This window comes from Sciurus vulgaris, assembly GCF_902686455.1.
Source record: "Sciurus vulgaris genome assembly, chromosome: 2".
Taxonomy (NCBI): Eukaryota; Metazoa; Chordata; class Mammalia; order Rodentia; family Sciuridae; genus Sciurus; species Sciurus vulgaris.
Genome location: NC_136462.1, coordinates 194,384,394 through 194,402,231, shown reverse-complemented (window position 1 = coordinate 194,402,231; position 17,838 = coordinate 194,384,394). Strand labels below are relative to the sequence as shown.

The following is a 17,838-nucleotide window of genomic DNA, read 5'->3' as shown; positions in this document are numbered from 1 at the left end:
TTCTTAAAGCTTTTAAATCACGAGTGTTCACTATAGAAAACGTAGAAACTGCAGATTTCTAGTGTTGATAAAATCAACCTGCAGTCTTCACCATTCTGAGATATCTACTCACCACCCTGAGTGTTTATACAGTGTGTGTGTGCGTGTGTGTATGTGTGTGGACGTGCGCCTGTGTGGGTGTGAGCACATATACATGCCTGTGTGTGTGCGCGCATGTGTGTTTGTGTGGACATGTCCCCACGTGGGTGTGAGCACATGTACATGCCTGTGTGTGTGTGTGCATGTGTATTCGTGTGTACATACCCCCGTGTAGGTGTGAGCACATGTACATGCCTGTGTGTGCATGTGTGTTTGTGTGGACGTGTCCCCGTGTGGGTGTGGGCACGTGTACATGCCTGTGTGTGTGTGTGTGTACATGTGCCCGTGTGGGTCTGAGCACATGTACGTGTGTGTGTGGACTTCGTGTGTGTCGAGGACACCTTCTGGTCATTTTGGACTGCCCTGCATTGCTCAGTGGTTTCAGAGCAGCGCGTTCCATGTTCTAGGTACTGTGCCAGGCGTTCCACCAGCTTGTGACGCAGGATGCAGAGGCCATGCCCCTCGCCCCCCGAGACCTCTCGCAGTCCCTGCCGCAGGGCCTCCTCTCGCAGGTCTTCCTCTGAGGCTGCACTGTTACTAATGTCAGAGAGATTCTTTGCACATATTAGAATTTCCCGCACCCTCTAATCATTAAAATGTTTTTGAAACACAGTCCCAGCATCTCCGTGCAGTTTGGGACCTTTGAGTAACTCGTTCAGTACCAGCCTGTCGGTGCGTGGCGTGCTGTTGCCTGTGGCTCCGTGGAGGCTGGAGTGTCGCCACGATGTTTGCTGTGGGTTCCTGTAGCCTCGGTGGCATAAACCAGAGCCCACGTTTCAAGACTCTCCTTTGCACTAGCGTGCAGGACGGGGCCTCGCGCTGGCTCTTGGCTCCCAGGGCTGTTGCTGGCCTCGTTTCACTTCCGAGTTCTGGCCTGCTCAGCCCTGTGATTGGAGCAGATGGCCTGTTGCACCTCGGCCCCTTGTGGGTACAGAGGGGCTCGCACCACCGACCTCGAGGTCCCCAGTGGAGACCAGAGTGAGGCAATAGCAGTGGTGCGGGCAGTAGCAGGAAGTGACCGCCTGTGGAGCACATGCTTCGTGCTGGCTCTGGGCCGTGGACCTCTCAGAACAAGGGTCACCACGATCGTGCCCGCTTTGCAGGTGAAATGTCAGTTGGCTAAGGAACATTCTCAGGTCAGTACAAAATTCCACACCTGAGCTCAGGTGACAGGTTGTGGAAGCGACTAGACGGCACTCGAAAAGTAGGAGAAACCAAGCTTTATTTACACCGGCGGGCCCAGAGGAGACTAGCAGTCCAAAATTCTGTGCCTCGATCCTTAGTTTCTCACAATATTTACAGGTTATTTGATGTCATCTTAGACCCATCCTATCATTGGGACTTTTCTTCTATTTAAAAAAATCCTAATCTCCGTGGCTGGAGGCTGTGCAGGGTCTCTAACACAGAGCTGCTCACAGACAGAGGAGAAACGGCTCTTTCCACAGACACCTGTTATGGTTCAGGAGGGAGCAGTCAGACTCCTCGGGCAGTTACTGACCACGCAGAAGGCAGGGCCCGTGGCTAATGAGGCTTCCTGGAGAAAGGCTGAGAGGGCAGCGGAACTGACCCTTCCCCAGGCCGGGTCTCTACCATGTCGTTTTTGTCATTTCATTACACAACCAAGTCCGGTTTTGCCATCACAAGGTCAGAATCACAACAAAGGGACACTAAAAATATCCTGCAGAATCACCTCTGACTGTGTAGGTAGGGTGCGTATGAAACAAATGAATTTCCCGTCTAGCCTTGGGCTCATCCCCAAGACGGCTCATCCTGAAGATGCAGATATTCCAAAATGTGAAACCTAAAGCACTTCCAGTTCTGTGCATTTGGGTTAAGGTGCAATGTCCACCTGTAGTCGGTGTCATCCGCATCCGTCTGTCTGTTCCCTTCGTCAGAGGGTGCGTTACGGCCTTCCAGCAGCCACATCTGTGTAGGAAGGAGATTTCTGACTTTTTTCTAATAGCTGTAACTACAGCGCTGGTCGAGATGAACCCTGAGATGGAGCGTGCACACCGTTGACTCCACTGCGCGTGGAAAGCGTAAAGAGGCTCCAGGCACCAGGTGACCCGGTGCCGAGGTTTCCCCACGGTGAGTCAAACAGCTCCCGCTTCTGCAGTGGAGGCCATCTTTTCTAGGCACCCGGGAGCCTTGCTGGCCGAGGGAGGGAGTCCTTCGCGTGGGGATGGGGTGCTGCGGGCCTGCAGGTCTGCCGTGGACCAACCCTCCCAGCTTGAACAGCTCCCGCTGGCCAGAACCAGACCTCCTGCCATTGTGCTGAGCAGGTGCTGGGAACACGGGCAGCTACCCTAGCCACACCCAACCAAGGGCATGCCAGGCCCTGTGCCCCCCGCAGGGGCCCTCCCAGCTTGCCCCCAGTGCTGTGGAATGCAGGTGACCCCAAGACAGGCGAGTCATGGGGTCTCTACTGAGACCATGCAGTGGATGACCGCTTCTGTCACCGTCTTGTGTTCCCAGAGGGGCACTGCTGACCTGTGGGACCAGCGTTCAGGCTGTACACCAGGCGTGGCCTCCCTTCTGTGTGTCCAGGTGTCCTCATCTGGTATTTTTAACTTGTTTTCAAACATACACGGAGTTTGGTTAAAAACCAACCACCAAATGGATCCCAGCACTGATCTACAGCCCAGGAGCTCCTGGAGACCAGGGGCCCACGTGCCCAAATCGCTTCTCAGTACTGTCAGCGACTTCTCTTTTTACAGTAAAAAAAACTGAACAATATTGCATAGGAGTGCCAGAAACAGCCTCCGTGGAAACAGAAATGGTTAACATTAAATAAAAACATGGTTGCAGGCTGTTGCTGCACATGCACAGTGGAGTGTGCTGTGCACTGATGAACCCATGGAGACAGCTCCTGGCACTCAGGATCAGAGAATCACATGTTCACCACACGAGAGGAAAGCCAGGGTAGCGAGGAGGAAATGTGTGGTGGGGTGGTTCTGGTTCACTTGTGGTTCTGGAGCTGACTGAAGAGCCAGTCCATTCCTTCATAGAGTCTGTCCCCACTGGTGGCACATGTGGCCTGCATGTATGAGTTCCTGTGACTCAGCGAGTGCAGCCCCAGCTTGTCTGTGATTTTGGTGGCATCTGGGAGGTCCTGCTCAGATACCAGGAGGACGGTGTCCAGAAGCTGGTCTTCTGCCAGCAGCCTCCTGAGCTCCTCGTGGGTCCTGGTCCCAGGCTCCCTCACTGCACTGCAGAGATTCCACCTCGGGTGTTCTGGAAGTGGCGATGCCCTGGCGGCCAGGTCTTGTCCTGCCAGGTCTTGTCCTGCCCACGCTCTTGTACTGCCCATGCTCTTGTACCCGTTGCTCTCTACGTTGAAATCCATGGCGGGAACGGTGGTCTCGGATTCCCGGGCTTCTGTTGGTGCGGGATCGTGGTCTCCCCGCAGCACCCAGGCCCACCATGGGGACGCCATTTCATTTCTGCCGAAAATGCCCTCGGAGAGGTTTGCAAAGATATTCCGGTCCTCGTGGGTGGTTGGCAGCGACAGCGGCCGGAGGCAGGCTTTGTTTCCCATCTACAAGAGGCCGCGCTGAACGGAAGGAGATATTTAACGGCTGTGTTTAATTCGCCATTGACGATTCTGCCTACCGAGCTTAACACGGGGAGGTCCCCACGTGGGGCATCCCAAATGATGCCTGACGATAATCGTGCCCTTGGCCTCAGGTTACCTGCCTGCGCCACTCTGGCGGTGGATGTGAAAGGTGCCACCTGTTCTGTACCTTCCCACCCTTGCCGCTGAGCTCAGGGTATGACCATCCTGGGAGCACGGGGCGTGGCTCGGGTGGAGCATGGGGTGTGGCTTGGGGGTGGAGCGAGGGTGTGGCTCAGGGGTGGAGCGCAGGGCGTGTCTAGGGTGGAGCGTGGGGCGTGGCTCGGGGGTGGAGCGGGGGTGTGGCTCGGGGGTGGAGCGTGGGGTGTGGCTCGGGGGTGGAGCGCGGGGTGTGGCTCGGGGGTGGAGCGGGGGTGTGGCTCGGGGGTGGAGCGTGGGGTGTGGCTCGGGGGTGGGGCGCGGGGTGTGGCTCAAGTGGAGCTCGCGCCTGGCTGGCTCGAGGGCCCCAGTCCCATCTCCAGCACCACCAGAACCAGAAGAAGCCACTGGGGGAGCTCAGGTGGAGGGGAGGCGGGCAGCCCAGGCCTGTGCAGGTCTCCTTTCCCGTGACCACGTTCCACGTTCCTGTCGCAGTGCGTGTACAGTGTGTGCAGCTCCCCTGAACGCCTCCTCGTCCCCGAGCTCGTCTCCAGGCCTGTGACGGTGACGGCTTTCCGACATGTCTCTGCTGGACTTGGGTGTTGAGTGAGGAGGTTCTGGGGCGGTGGTGAGCTGCCCCATCTCAGGGCTGTGCTGCTGTGAGCTCAGGGAACAGAGATTGGGACTTCAGGAGAAATCCGTGGTCGAGGTTGTTGATCACCACGGAGGCAGGGCTTGGCGTGGGATTTTGATTATTCCCAGGGGAGTGGGGGGCTCTTCAAAGCAGGACTGGAAGCGTTTCAGGGACATTGTAGAAAATGGCAACTGAGCCGTCCTGGGTATTAGTTCACGCATGAATCTTGGATGCAGACGTTTCATCCCGCTGACTTAAATGGAGTCATTTCTAAATAATGAAATGTCTGTGGCGGCGATGCTGTTCTTTTTTCCTAAGTATTATTTATCAGCGTTAAGTGAGAGGCGGAATATCAGTGCGGGAGATCTGGATCCAGGTGACCTTTCATACCAGGGTGGCTTCCCCTGCCTCTTTACTTTAGCAGACTCTGTTTTGTTTGTTCCTAGATGTGTTTGAGACCTTTTTTTGAAGTAGTGTTTGGAATTCACTTCATTTTATATATATATGTGTGTATATATATATATATATATATATATATATATACACACATGCACACACACATATGTGTATATGTTTATATATTTTTAAAAATATGTATATATTTTTTAAAAAGGCTTCTCTCGGGAAAGATCTGGAAGTAGTGGGCCCATTTGCCACCTGGTAGTGGCTGTCACCCCAGCCACATATGCCTGCCCAACTCCTGCTCAACCCCTGTGGGTGTCTGAACCTACAGTCACCTTCCAGAATGTTGTCGAGTGTGTTTCCTTAATTAAGGAAAGAAATCCTTAGGCCTGTGGGTAGATTTTGGAAGGCTGGACGAGGACCGGCTCCTCTGTGTGAGTCTGAGGGTCAGCCTGTTGCCGGGCACCCAGGGACCCCTGAATCAGACGTGGGACTCCCGTCTCTCACATGCTCCCGTGACTGGTGCGCATCCTGCTTCTGACAAGAACACAAATCCACCAAGGTGTGCAGGCCCGTTGCCCAAGCACACCGACCACCCCAGGTTCAAAGAAATTATTAAAATGTCACAGGTGGTTCATTGCCCACCCGCAGTGATGACAAGCCCTTTCATGGGTGGCTTCTGGCCCAGGTTCTTCAGATGAGCGAATTGGGTGGGAGAGTAGTGGGCTCTGCCTTTTCGCGTTCTCCTTGGACCCAGAGCAGAATGCCAGGTGGGGCCGACCCGAGGGCGTCTGCCCCAGCTCTGGGTCTCCTTCCCACCCTGGGGATTCCTGTACCCTTCACGTAATTAAGCTGCTGTTCCTGCTGCCACTCTGACCCTCAGTTCCGCCCTGAGGCCCCACGAGACCTTGACCCCGCTAAGGACACTGAGACTCAAGGCTCTGAAATCTTCCCCTTTACCCAAAGTGTGGCACCGCCCGAATCAGCAGCATCTCGCTTGGAAGGAGTGGGGCGGTTCAGTCACCCCTCCCTGTTCCTGGGCTCCACGGAGCACCCTGTCTACCCTCCGGGGGCTCGGGGGATTTTGCGTGTTCAGTCAGAGAGGACCCTTAAGTGATGGCTGACTGTGTGCATTTGGGAGCTTGTGGTGGGTGGAGTGTGCCCTCCGGGGCTCATCTGTTGGGAGCAGCCCCAAGTAGAGGAGGGGGAGTACATTGGGACTGGGATGGGAAGGGGCACCTCTCTCCATCGAGGGCTTGCTGTGGAAGGAAGCACGGTTAAGAGGCGTTTGCATACAGGTCTCCTCACCCTTCCTGGGGACTTTATCCGTTCTGAGTGTTTTGGACCTGTGCTTCTGCATGTCCTCCTGCACGGGTGGGGGGATCTGCTGCCGGGTGGCAACAGGTGGACAGGGTTTCAAAGGCTTCTGCAGTAGCAAAGAAAAAAAAAAAAAAAAAAAAAAAAAAAAAAGACCTTCTGTGGGTCAAAATCGAAAGCTACTTAATCCCAGTTAATTCATTATTAAACAAAATCGAACAGGCTTGAAAGTAACCCGCTAACGTGAGCTCCCTTAAAGTTAGCCACAGAAACAAAATTAAGGCTCCAAGCATCACCACCTTAGGACGTAGTCAGGAAAAGCAAAGAGGGCCAGTCTCCTGGAAGCCCCTGGTTCACAGGCCTGGTGGGAGGAGGTGGCAGCCTTGGAACTGGGGCCACCACCTATTCTGAGCTCCAGCTTAAGCCCTTCTGGGGTCCTGGCGGGTTGGCCAACGTGTCCCTGGAGTTCCGGAACCCGGAACTGGCAGTGGCTCTGTCCTGTGGCTTCTGCAGGGCTTCCTTGGTAAAAGGGACAGGAACTGATAAAATGCCGTGCTGGAGGTGGTCAACGCTGCGGGGCAGGCCGTTCCCAGGAGGAGCCACTGCACAGCCTCCCAGCGCCCTCAGTGAAGAGGCGATGGTCAGAAATGTTTCAGGCGTGCAGACGTCACCACGGCTGTCCCTGATTGTGAGAGCTGGGCTTACGGTTTCCAGCTTCTCTGGTGCAGAGACAGCGCGGTCAGTAGACGCCACTTCCATTTTGGGGTTTTACTCTCTTCCTGGCAAGCTTTGCGCGGTTTAGTCCTGGGCAGCAGCAGGGGCGCAGCTCCCAGTCACAAGAGGAGATGACCTGGCACACGCTGGTGTCCTGCGGGCCCAGCCAGAGCGGGGGTAGGCCAGCTGTTAGATGTACTTTCCACTTACCAGGGTCTGTCTGGTTTTTTTGGTGCTAGGGTCACACGCTCCCAGGGTGCCCTACCACCAAACTGTATTCCCAGGTCCCCTTTTTATTCTTTTATTTTTTCAGTCGTATTTGGAGAGGGGAGCTCACAGTTGCCCAGGCTGGCCTTAAGCCCGCAATCCTCCTGCCTTGCTGGGATTGCAGGCGTGCCCCTCCACGCCCAGCGTCACTGAGGATCCTCTCCGCTCACGATGGCTTATTACATTTCCAGTGGGGTAGTGCCTCGGGTGTAGCCTCTTTCCCCTCCCAACCCTGGCCTAACTCCTGCCTTTTCCTTTTCCCCCTAGAGATTAAACTTTATAAGAAGAAGGTGGCGGGAGGTACCTTCTTTGAAGACACTGTGCTTTAGGATCTAGGTCTGAATAAGAAGACCGCTTGTTTGGCTTTAAAATTAGGAAGCCGTCCTCGATTTGGCTCCTGTGGCTGGCAGGACACGGTGGTTTGAAATGAAGCAAAGCTACTGCCTTGCAGTCCCGTAGGTCAGCCTCCCAGGGATGGGATCCAGGTGTTCACAGGGCCGTGTCGCTCCTGTGGGGTCCAGAATGGTGGTCCTTCCTCCTCCAGCTCCCCCAGGCTGTCCTCCCTCCGCCAGGTCAGCAGTGACCACCTCCTCTCATGTCTCTCTGGCCACAGACCCGAAAGGCTCCCTTTCGGGACTCGTGGGAGCCCGGTGCTTCCTGGATCACCCGGGACGATCTCGCCCTCTGAGGTCCTCCTGGTCACGTCCGCCAGGTCCATTTTGCCCTGCAAGGCCAGTCACAGGTTCTGGGGATTGGGGCTGCTTCGGGGCCATTCCTCTGCCCACTCCCTCTCCCCTCAACCCTCAGATGGCGACAGTGGGTTGGGGTGGCCCACGGAGGACGTGTGTTAGGGGCGCGCACCCCGATGCAGGCCCACGAGGTTTGAGGGAGTCCTGGACACCCCAGGATCGGCCCTCTGCTGAGGTCCTCTCGCCAGGCTCAGCTAGACCTCGCGGCAGGTCCTGTCTCCGCCCGCCAAGCTGCTGCCCCATCCGTGCCCGGCCTCACTGAGTCTCTGTCTCCCTCTCGTGCGTGGAGCTGGCCGCTCCTACCTCCCAGCGGTGAGCAGGGCCACTGGCCGCCTGCCCGCCCACCATGGCCTCCCTCCTATGCAGGCCAGAGGGTGGTGTGGGAGGGGACCTGGGGACCGCCATCTCTGGCCCTCCCCACTGCTCCCCTCCTTGCTTCTCCCCTCCCCTCCCCTTCTTTCCCTGGAGCCCCCAGGCTACTCAGCAGCGGACTTGTCTTAATTTCTTCATGGACTTTCAAGACATGAAAACTGGTAACTTACATTTAAACGCCAGGCGATTTCAGTCCAGATTTCAGGTTTTTCCTGAGAAACTGGAAGCTCCGGCGTCGTGGGCCACATTCCTGCAGGGCCGCCGCCTCCACCTGTGGTCACAGAGGTGCTGCCCGTGGCGGGGTTGGGGTCCTGTTGGTCTCAGCCCTGCCTGGCCCTCCTGTGTCCCTCGCAGGACCTGTTGGTGCTCTCCTGGGAGCTTGGACTCTGCCTCTGGCCTTGAGGACAGGCCTGGCTGAGGCTGTGTGAAGGCCTCCGCTGGAAACGCTGTTGTAGTGGGTGGGACTTCACCCAGGCAGGTCCCCGGCTGGCCTGGCCTGGCCTCCGTCACTTCTCTGCTCCTGTCACCTTGGGCTACTCAGTCAACCTCCCTGAGCCTCAGTTTCCTCCTGTGGGGACTAGTCTTCTCGCCTGTGCCGTCGACTCCCTGCCATGTGACCTGCAGGGTGTTTGTTAGCTGTGTCCCGGGCCACTTAAGGCCACAAGCACCCCTCCCCAGTTATGACAGCCCACATGCCCTCAGGCATGGCCACGTGTCCCCCGGGGCAGCAGTGCCCAGTTGAGAACCCTGTCCATCCTCCCCAATGGCGAGCGTGCCAAGCTGCAGTGCCCATAGCGCCCTCTCTCCTGGGGCGCGTCGGGCTTGGCGCACATTCTTCCAGAGAGATCCGTGTGGTCGCTCAAGGCCATACCTGTGGCATGTGGCCTGCTTTGGGCTCTGAAAGATCACATGAGCTGCGCCTTCCAGAGGGGCAGCTGGGAGCCTGGGGGTCTTGCAGACCCTGTGGTGCGGACATTGTCACGGACCGCAGCCCCTTGGGCCAAAGCCCTCGCTGTCCCCAGGTGCAGTGACGGCATGCCCGTCACCTGTCCCTGCTCCCCGTCATGGCTGGGCGTTCATGTGGGTGTGTGTCTGTTATGTCCAGGTGGCCCTGGTGCAGTGGACGGAGAGCGTGGGCTTAACGCTGGTGGGCCGAGACCAGTCTTCCGTGCAGCTGAGGACCCCTGGCGACCAGATCCTGAACTTCACCATCTTGCAGATCTTCCCGTTCACCTACGAGAGCAAGCGCATGGGCATCATCGTGAGGGTGAGTCCTTTCCAGGCCAGCACGGGAGGGCGACTCCCCGAGCAGAAGGAAGACCCGTTCACCAGGGCTCAGACCAGCTGGCCGCTCGGCCCTGCCGGGCTGCTCCGAGCGGTCGAGGGGACAGGTCTCGGTGGCACATTCTTTGGTGTGATGGAACGTGTGTGGAAGCCTGCAGGGGAGACCGGCTTTACAGTGGATGACCCGTGACCTTTAGACCTTCCCAGCGTTGCACAAGTACCATTTCCGTCCGTTTCAAAACGCGTCACGTTTTCCTCATCGCACACAAAGCAGCCCCTCTCCCACCCTGGCTCCTGGGAGCCACCAGCCTGCTTTCTGTCCCTGGGGATTTACCTGCTGCTGGCATCGCATGTAAATGGAGCCATGACATAGTGACCCTTCGTCTCTGGCCTCTGTCCTGGCTGTCCCTGCTGTAGCGAGGGCCTGTTCTGGCTCAGTATTCCCTCGTGCGCGTTTGGGTTGGATACCACTTATCCAAAACGCTGACGCCAGAAGTGTTTTGGATTTCAGATTTTTTTTTTGATTTTGGAATACTTGCATGTAAGTAATGAGATACCTTGGAGGCCAGACCCAGATCTAAATATGAAATTCATTTTTGTTTCCTGTGCACCTCGTACTCATAGGTCAAAGGTAGTTTTATACAACGTTTCCAGTGCACTTAATTTGTCTCAGGCACGTGTGGGGCTTACCACTTGCAGCTCAATGGATTTTGGAGTTGGGAACATTTGTTTTGGGTTGGGGTGCGTGACCTGAGCCACCTTGTGCTTATGCCTTCACCCACAGGTGGACACTGGAGTTGTTTTACCCATTGGCAGTTGTGAAGAGTGTTGCTGGGAATGTTTGGGGGCAAGGATTTGGGGTACATGCTGAGAGTGACAGGCAGGGTCAGGTACCTGACGGCTGGGTCATTCTGTCTTTAACCTGATGACGAACTGCCGAGTTATTTTCTATAACGTTTCACCAATTTATTTTCCCACCCACAATATATTAAGTTTCCATGTTCTTCACATCTTTGTCAGCACTTGTTATTTTAAATTTTTATTTGTTTTAATTATGGCTGTCTTTGTGGTTATGCAGTTATTTCATTATGGGTTTTTTTTTTTATTTGTTTATTTGTTTTTGTTTTTTGTTTTTTTGGCGGTGCTAGGGATTGAACCCAGGGCCTTGTGCATGCTAGGCAAGCACTCTACCACCTGAGCCATATCCCCAGCCCCTCCCATTATGGTTTTAATCTGCATTTTCCTAATGATTAATGACCTGGAGCACTTTTTCATGTGTTTATGGCCATTTGTGTATCCTCCGAGAAATTCTATCCGTCTTTTGCCTGTTTTTAAGTTGGGCTGTCCTCTTGTTGATTTTGTAAGGGTTCTTTATATATTCTGGATACTAGACCTTTCTGAGAGCTATAGTTTGCACATCTCTTTTGTAGGTTGTCTTCTCACTTTCTCACAATGTCCCTTTATGCGCCGGCATTTCTAGTCTTGACGAGGTGCAGTTTGTCCACCCTCGTTGTTGCTCTTGGCTTTGGTGTCATATCTCAGAATCCATTGCTCCCTCCAAGGTTGTGAAGACTTACCCCTGCGTTTTCTTTTTAGGAATTTTGAAATGTTAGCCCGTTAGGTCGCTAGTCCGTTCTGAGTTAACTTTCACACATGTGAGGAAGGGGCTGCATTCTTTTACATGTGGCTATCCAGTTGTCCCAGAACCATTTGCCAGAGACTGTGCTTTCCCGTGGCTGCTCTCGGCACCCTTGTTATAATTAATCATTGTTAATCATTTTTCAATTCATGCCGTCACAAAGTAAGGGGACAAAAAGAGTGACCAGTGACGCCAGTCAGCAGTGTGATTTTGCTACTTCAGATTTTTAAAATTTTGTTGACATACAGCACGCACAGGAAGTGCAGACATGTAAGCACGCAGCTCCACCTGTGTTTTTGGGGGTGGTCAGGGAAGCTTCCGGAAAGGACACTTAAAACTAATCAAAATGGCTCAGCTCTTTCTAGCCCACGTAGACTCCCAATCATGGTCAGGTCCAAGGAGGCCGAGAGCCTGTGGCAGCAGTGAGATCAGCAGCTGGAGAGGCAGGCAGGCCCAGCAGGGGTGACGGTGGCAGGGTCACAGCACTGTTGTGGGTGACGGTTAACCAAGGCTTGTGTGCCCGCGGCTGCTCTAAGTGATGTGCACGATAAACTGACTCACTTGCTTCTCGCCCTCACCCAGCGAAGCAGGTGCCATTGGTAAAGATTGGCTGTTGACAAGCGGGAAATTGAGATGCGGAGGGCGAGGAGCCCAGCGGAGTTCACACGGCTGGAGCGCCAGCAGGGATCACGCCCAGGCAGCCTGGCCCCAGGCTCATGCTCTTTGCCTCTTGGAGGGGTTAGGAGAGGGCTAGGAGGGGGCTGGGTGAGACGGAGGTGGGCCCAGAGCTCAGGGGCACCTGCAGGGTTGTTGGGTCATTGTGAGGCTCTGCTGCCTACAGGTGACACCTGTCGTGGTTAAAGCGATGACCAGTGCCGTACCTGCTTGTCTCTGTGGGCCAGGTGGCAGGCATAGCCTAGCTGGGTCCTCTGGCTCAGGAGCTGGCCAGGACCACCCCCATCTAAGATTCCACTGACAGAGCATCAGTGCGGTCAGGGTTTGGGTCCTTGTGGGCTGGTGGACTAAGGCCTCCTTCCTCACTGTTGACCGGGGACTGCCCTTAGCTCAGCTCCCAGCCAGCGGTCCATCAGGGCGAGCAGCTGGGAATGTGGACAGGTCTCCTCTTCCTGCAACCCAGTGTCAGAAGTGACCTCCCTGTGCCTCAGCCTTTGTCCATGATCAAAAGCAAGTTGTCAGGTCCAGCCCATCCTTAGGTGGTGGCCAGTGAGGCTTGAACACCAGGAGCGGAGGGCACTGGGCACTGTCGCAGAGGCCTCTGCCCCTCCCCTGCTGGAGTGGGGCCACAGAGGTGGCTCCCTGCCTGAGCTGCCTGCCCTTCCAGTGATCACATGACGCACGGTGTGGACATAATTTTAAATGTCCCATTCTAAGGGATTTTCGTGTCCAGTACCAGTGGGTGCTTTCAGGCTCTGTGGGACATGTATCCTTGGCATCCTTGGGGTGGGAGGGAGGCTCTTCCCACACAGCTGCTGCTTTGCCCACCGGCCCGCGCCATCTGCTGCCCAGAGGCCAGCCCCACTCCCAGGGTGGAGGCTTCCTGGGGAGTTAGAGTCATTATCTCCTACAGAATTGCACTAGTTTCATTTCAGCCTTTATTTTCTCGAGTTCTAGGGCCCTGGGCTCTGCCGAGGTCATTCCAGGGCTGAGTCATCGTCGGAGAGTCCCCAACACCCACCTCTAGAGCAGGCGAGCCGGGCACATCGCCCTTTCTTTGGTTGTAAAGGACTCTTGTTCCAGACGCACGTCAGGCTGCATGGGCTGCCGTGTGGCCCCGTCTTCCCGCACAGAACAGGGCCTTGCTGGAAGTGGGGTGCTCTCGGGTGGCAGGCCGCTTCACTTACAGCAGGCGCCCGCCACCTGTTATTTTTCAGGATCAACATTCCAGGTTAATGTGTTTAGAATATGTAAATATGTAAAGAAGGGAACATAAGTGGTTCATCTCCATTTAGTCTTTCTTCCAAGCGCATGTGACTAAACATCCACATGCACTTTTATAAAATTGGCATGGAACTTTCGACCAGGCTTCCAAACTTCCCTCCCCACTTTGAATATTTTCTCTTATCATTAAAATCTAATTTTAATGTGTGCATGATGCTTTGTTAAAAATATTTCTATATTCCTATAATCACTCTTTATTTATTTATTTATTTTTCTTCAGTACTGGGAATTACACAGCTATATTCCCAGGCCTTTTTATTTTTTCTTTTGAGACAGGCTCTTGCTAAGTTGCCCAGGCTGACCTTGAACTCAGAACCCTCCTGCCTCAGCTCCCCGAGTCGCTGGGATTACAGGCATGCGCCACCACGCCCGGCTAGTTACTTTTCTTTCTTCCTTTTTTTTTTTGGATGCTTAGGTTGTGTCTCATTCTTGACTACTTAAAGAAAATCATAACAGTGTGAGCATCCATCTTTGCGGGCTGTCTCTAATGCATACTTGTTATCTTGTTAATTTTTTCTCCTTTTCTGAACCATCTACTTATCTCTGATTTGGGTGGAAATCGCACCCCGGGCTCTGGTGCCGGTTCTGCACTGTGTTCCTCTGATGTGGCTGTTCTCACCTGGGAACATTTGGCAGTGTCTGGAGACACTGTGGACGTCACAGCCCCAGGAGGGGGCTGCTGTGTCCTCTAGTGGGTGGAGGCCAGGGATGCTGTGCGTGGCCCTACGGTGCACAGGACACCCTCATGACGTTGGCTGGACAGTCTGAGAAACCCCCTTCTACTGTGGCCACGCACTCACCTATCATATGCAGTGGCTCTCCGTTCCTGATGTGAGGAAATTTTAGTCCCTTCCTAGACCTCCCCTTGGCGTGCTTCAGCCACGGTGGACAGGTCCAGTTTCTTGCCCTCTGGCCTCCTCCATCCTGCCTGGCAAACGTGTGTAAGGCGGGCAGAGTGCTCGCCGCCACCTCTTGCGCCTGCGGTGCCGGGTTTCCTCTGCTGTCTCTTAAGCAGGCAGGTGAGGCTGGAGAAGCGGGTGGTGCTGGGATTCTCGTGTTTGTCCTGTCGCCCGTTAGGTTTTGTTGGTACGAGATGTCCCACCACCTCCCCTGCCTCCCCCGTGGAGTGATGGAGTCGGGTGGGTAGAGATGGTGCTACTGGCATGGTTTGGGTGCACGAGGCCTTTGAGCAGGTGCCAGGGAAGTCACTGTGGGGAAAGGGGAGTCCCACAACCGTGCCACACAAGCAGCCTCTACGTGTTCGGCACGGTCTTGCCATGATGTGGGAACGGAGTAAACTCGAGATGAACTGGGCGGGAGGAAGTGACTCACGGGAGGAGATGGGTCATTCTGTGTTTACGTTGGACAGGGTGGCCGAGCTCTCCGGAGCCCCCATGTGTAGCAGAGGAAGCCGGGTGGGGGCGTTGTTTCCTGCAGCCATGTTGGAAAGCACCTTTTGGGTGGAGGGGAAAGGGAGAAAACCTGGCCTTTCACGTTCAGGGCCCACAGCCCAGCCCCCACCCCGCACCAGGGCCGGGAGCGCAGTGCACGCGGGGCGGGGTGCGGACTCGAGCACGTTGGGAGCGCAGGTGCCTCTTCTTGGCCTGGGGGCACTTTTATGAGTCAGTGTGTTGTTCCCTAAGATTGTCCGTGATTCCGGAGCATTGGAAAGTTATTTTGAAAGAGGACAGAGCACCCCTGATTTGCTTTGGGCGTCTGTTTCACTTTCAGTGAAGACTTTGTGGGTGTTTGTTTTGGGCTTTTTGGGCGGCAAAATTGAGGCATGGGTGTCACCGGCCCCAGCTGCCCGTGTCTGGAGCCCTGGGGGAGAGGGTGGGGTGGGAGTCAGTGACCGCCCCGCCCCTGCAAGCAGGAGCCCTTGGCCTCGGCAGCGTGGAGCCTCCAGGCACGGCGGGCGTTCAGCTGCATCCCTGCGTGCCTGCAGGCCACCCTGCATGGCAACACCCGACAGTGTCCCTAGGCCTCCTCCAGTGCCCCTGTGGAGAGTGCACCGCAGTCTGGCCGAGGCGGGGAGCCTGCTGCCCTCCCATCAGCAGCACCAGCACTGAGGCCTGTGCGTGGCCCGCAGCACCTGCTCCGAGGGTCGCTCCTTTCAACCGCGACAACCCCTGCAGAAGAACTCAGCTTTCCTGTGACAGACAAGGAAACTGAGGCACAGAGAAGCACGGGAGCTCACTCAGGCACACACAGCCGGGCCTGTGCAGTGGTGCCGTTAGAAACCAAGGATCTGGGTCATCGGGTCCTAGTGAAGTCCTCCTGCATAGGGGTCTGGGATTGTCCATGTCAGTGGTTTGGGACGGAGACATTTGCACTCAAGGGACATTTGCTAATATCCGGAGACGTTTCTCCTCATCACCATGGGGGTGCTGCTGGCCTGGGGTGGGCGGCCGCACAACCCACCAGGCACAGGCCAGCCCCACACGTCCGTCGCGCTGAGGTTGAGGACCCCGGCTGCATCTCGCCCTCCCTGTTGCCTCTGCAGACCACCGTCTGGTCTCCTGGTGTCCCGTGTGTGGGCGTCCAGGCCTCTGCAGCAGTGATGGCTTTAAAAACCAGAGTCTTGACTTTTCCATCGCGCTTTTATCATGTGATAATTTCCCAGACGCTTTGAGTTTTCTTTTACTTTCTGTGGCCTTTGCCCCACAGCCAGGCCCGTCTTGCTTTTTATCTCTGTCCAAGTGACAAACGCAGGCGTCTTCTCAGCACGCCCAGTCTGCCGTCCACCGTGGGAAGCGGGTTGGGGCGGCGAGAGGGTGTCCTTTCTCTCTCACCCCTCTGTCCTCCCCCTGCAGGATGAGTCAACGGGAGAGATCACGTTCTACATGAAGGGAGCGGACGTGGTCATGGCCGGCATCGTGCAGTACAACGACTGGCTGGAGGAGGAGGTGAGTGGCGCCAAGTGGTCCCCGGCCACTGAGCGTGTGTGAGAGGCCGCACTGCACTGGTTATGGAGGCTGGTCTTTGTCATGGTCATCTATGGCCACGGGACTGCCACCCTGAGACTGAGCTTAAAACTGAACACGTTAACTTCTCATGGGGTCTGTGCGTTGGGTGTCCGGTCCTGCTGTGGAGGGAGTCAGGGTCTCAGAGCCGGGCCCAGCACAGCCCCCTGACCTCTGTCTCCTTGCAGTGTGGCAACATGGCCCGGGAGGGCCTGCGGGTGCTGGTGGTGGCCAAGAAATCCCTAGCGGAGGAGCAATATCAAGACTTTGAGGTGTGTTGTCCCTGCAGCCCCGCCCTCCACCGGGTGCAGCTCCCCCAGGGCCTCCTTGCTCGCCCCCCAGGCCCTGCTGCTCTCTGCCTCCGGCTGTCTTGCCCCACAGGGCTCCATGGCCCACTCCTCCCTTCATCTGGGCCTCAGCTCAGGTGCTGCTTCCTCCAGGAAGTCTTCCTGGACCGGCCATCTCAGGCAGCTCTTTCGGTCCATCACTGTTAACGCTCACACCGCCCCGGTTCACATCTCTTGGTGTTCATTTCATCCGTCTCCCTCTGGAACTGACTCTCTTTGAGGCCAGGGACTGTATCGGCCTGGCTCACTCACATAGGCATGTGACATAACTTCCGGAACATTGGGAACAGATGGCCTTGTGGGAGCCCGAATTTCTTCAGGTTGATAAATGTTGGGGCTGGAGGAGGTTGTGCCTCGCTGCTCCTCCCCCATCCCATCCTCTGCGTGTTCCCCAAGGCCTGGTCTTCTCCTGGCCGGAGCCCCGCTGCCCAGAGCCAGCCTGTAGGGTGCCGGGGAGGGGTGGGCTGCGCCCCCGCCCCAAGCAGTGACGTGTCGCTGGTGTGCCAGGCCCGCTATGTCCAGGCCAAGCTGAGTGTGCATGACCGCTCCCTCAAAGTGGCCACGGTGATCGAGAGCCTGGAGATGGAGATGGAGCTGCTGTGCTTGACCGGCGTGGAGGACCAGCTGCAGGCGGACGTGCGGCCCACACTGGAGACGCTGCGGAATGCGGGCATCAAGGTAGGGCTGCGCCCGAGGCGGAGCTCAGCCATGCCAGGGCCTTCCTGCAGATGGAGGACCTCAGAGGGGTGGAAGGAGCCAGAGGGGACCAGAGTGCCCCTCTAGGACCGGCCACCACGCCCTCTGTCCTTTCAGCCCTGGTTTCGGAAGCCGTCACGTATGGAGCTGGCCCTCTCTGACCACCTCCCCATCGCAGGCTCCCGAGGGCTGGGACCGCGTGCCTCCTCAGGCTCAGGGTCAGCTCAGCACCCAGCATGCACGTGCGTGGTAGCCGGCTGACAGGCCTGCTGGTGGCCGGCTGTTCATGTGGATGGTGAGGCAGTGACTGCCCCCAGCAGTGCGGCCAGCCAGCAGATGCCACGTTCACGTTTCATTCTCTCTGGGGAGAAAAGTCCAGCATTCTGTTCTCAAGGGGTCAGTAGAGGGCGCCAGATGTCCAGGCCCTGTCGTGGGGAGGACAGGCCCGTGCCCGTGTCCCTGCATGACAGACAGGCAGATGTCCAAGAGGGCACTGCAGGACCTGTGCAGTGGGCCGTCTCTCGGTGCCTCAGGAGGCTGAGCCCTGGCGTGAGGCCACGGTGTGGGCGGCAGCCTGGCTGGACGCCGACCGCGTGCAGGACTGTGCTCTGCCATGGGTGGGGGTGAGCCAGGCGTGAGTCCTTG

At 56.3% G+C, this 17,838-nt stretch overlaps 1 protein-coding gene across 6 annotated transcripts in view; it reads left to right on the top strand.

Annotated features, from left to right (window-relative positions):
* Positions 1-17,838, top strand: part of ATP9A (ATPase phospholipid transporting 9A (putative)) — a 119,625-nt gene that overhangs the window by 83,823 nt on the left and 17,964 nt on the right. For all 6 annotated transcript variants that reach the window (XM_079127000.1, XM_079127004.1, XM_079127003.1 and 3 more), the window contains exons 15-18: positions 9,411-9,572; positions 16,001-16,093; positions 16,339-16,422; positions 17,005-17,175. In XM_079127000.1, coding sequence (XP_078983126.1) covers positions 9,411-9,572; positions 16,001-16,093; positions 16,339-16,422; positions 17,005-17,175 — 510 coding nt within the window. The remainder of the gene's footprint in view (positions 1-9,410; positions 9,573-16,000; positions 16,094-16,338; positions 16,423-17,004; positions 17,176-17,838) is intronic.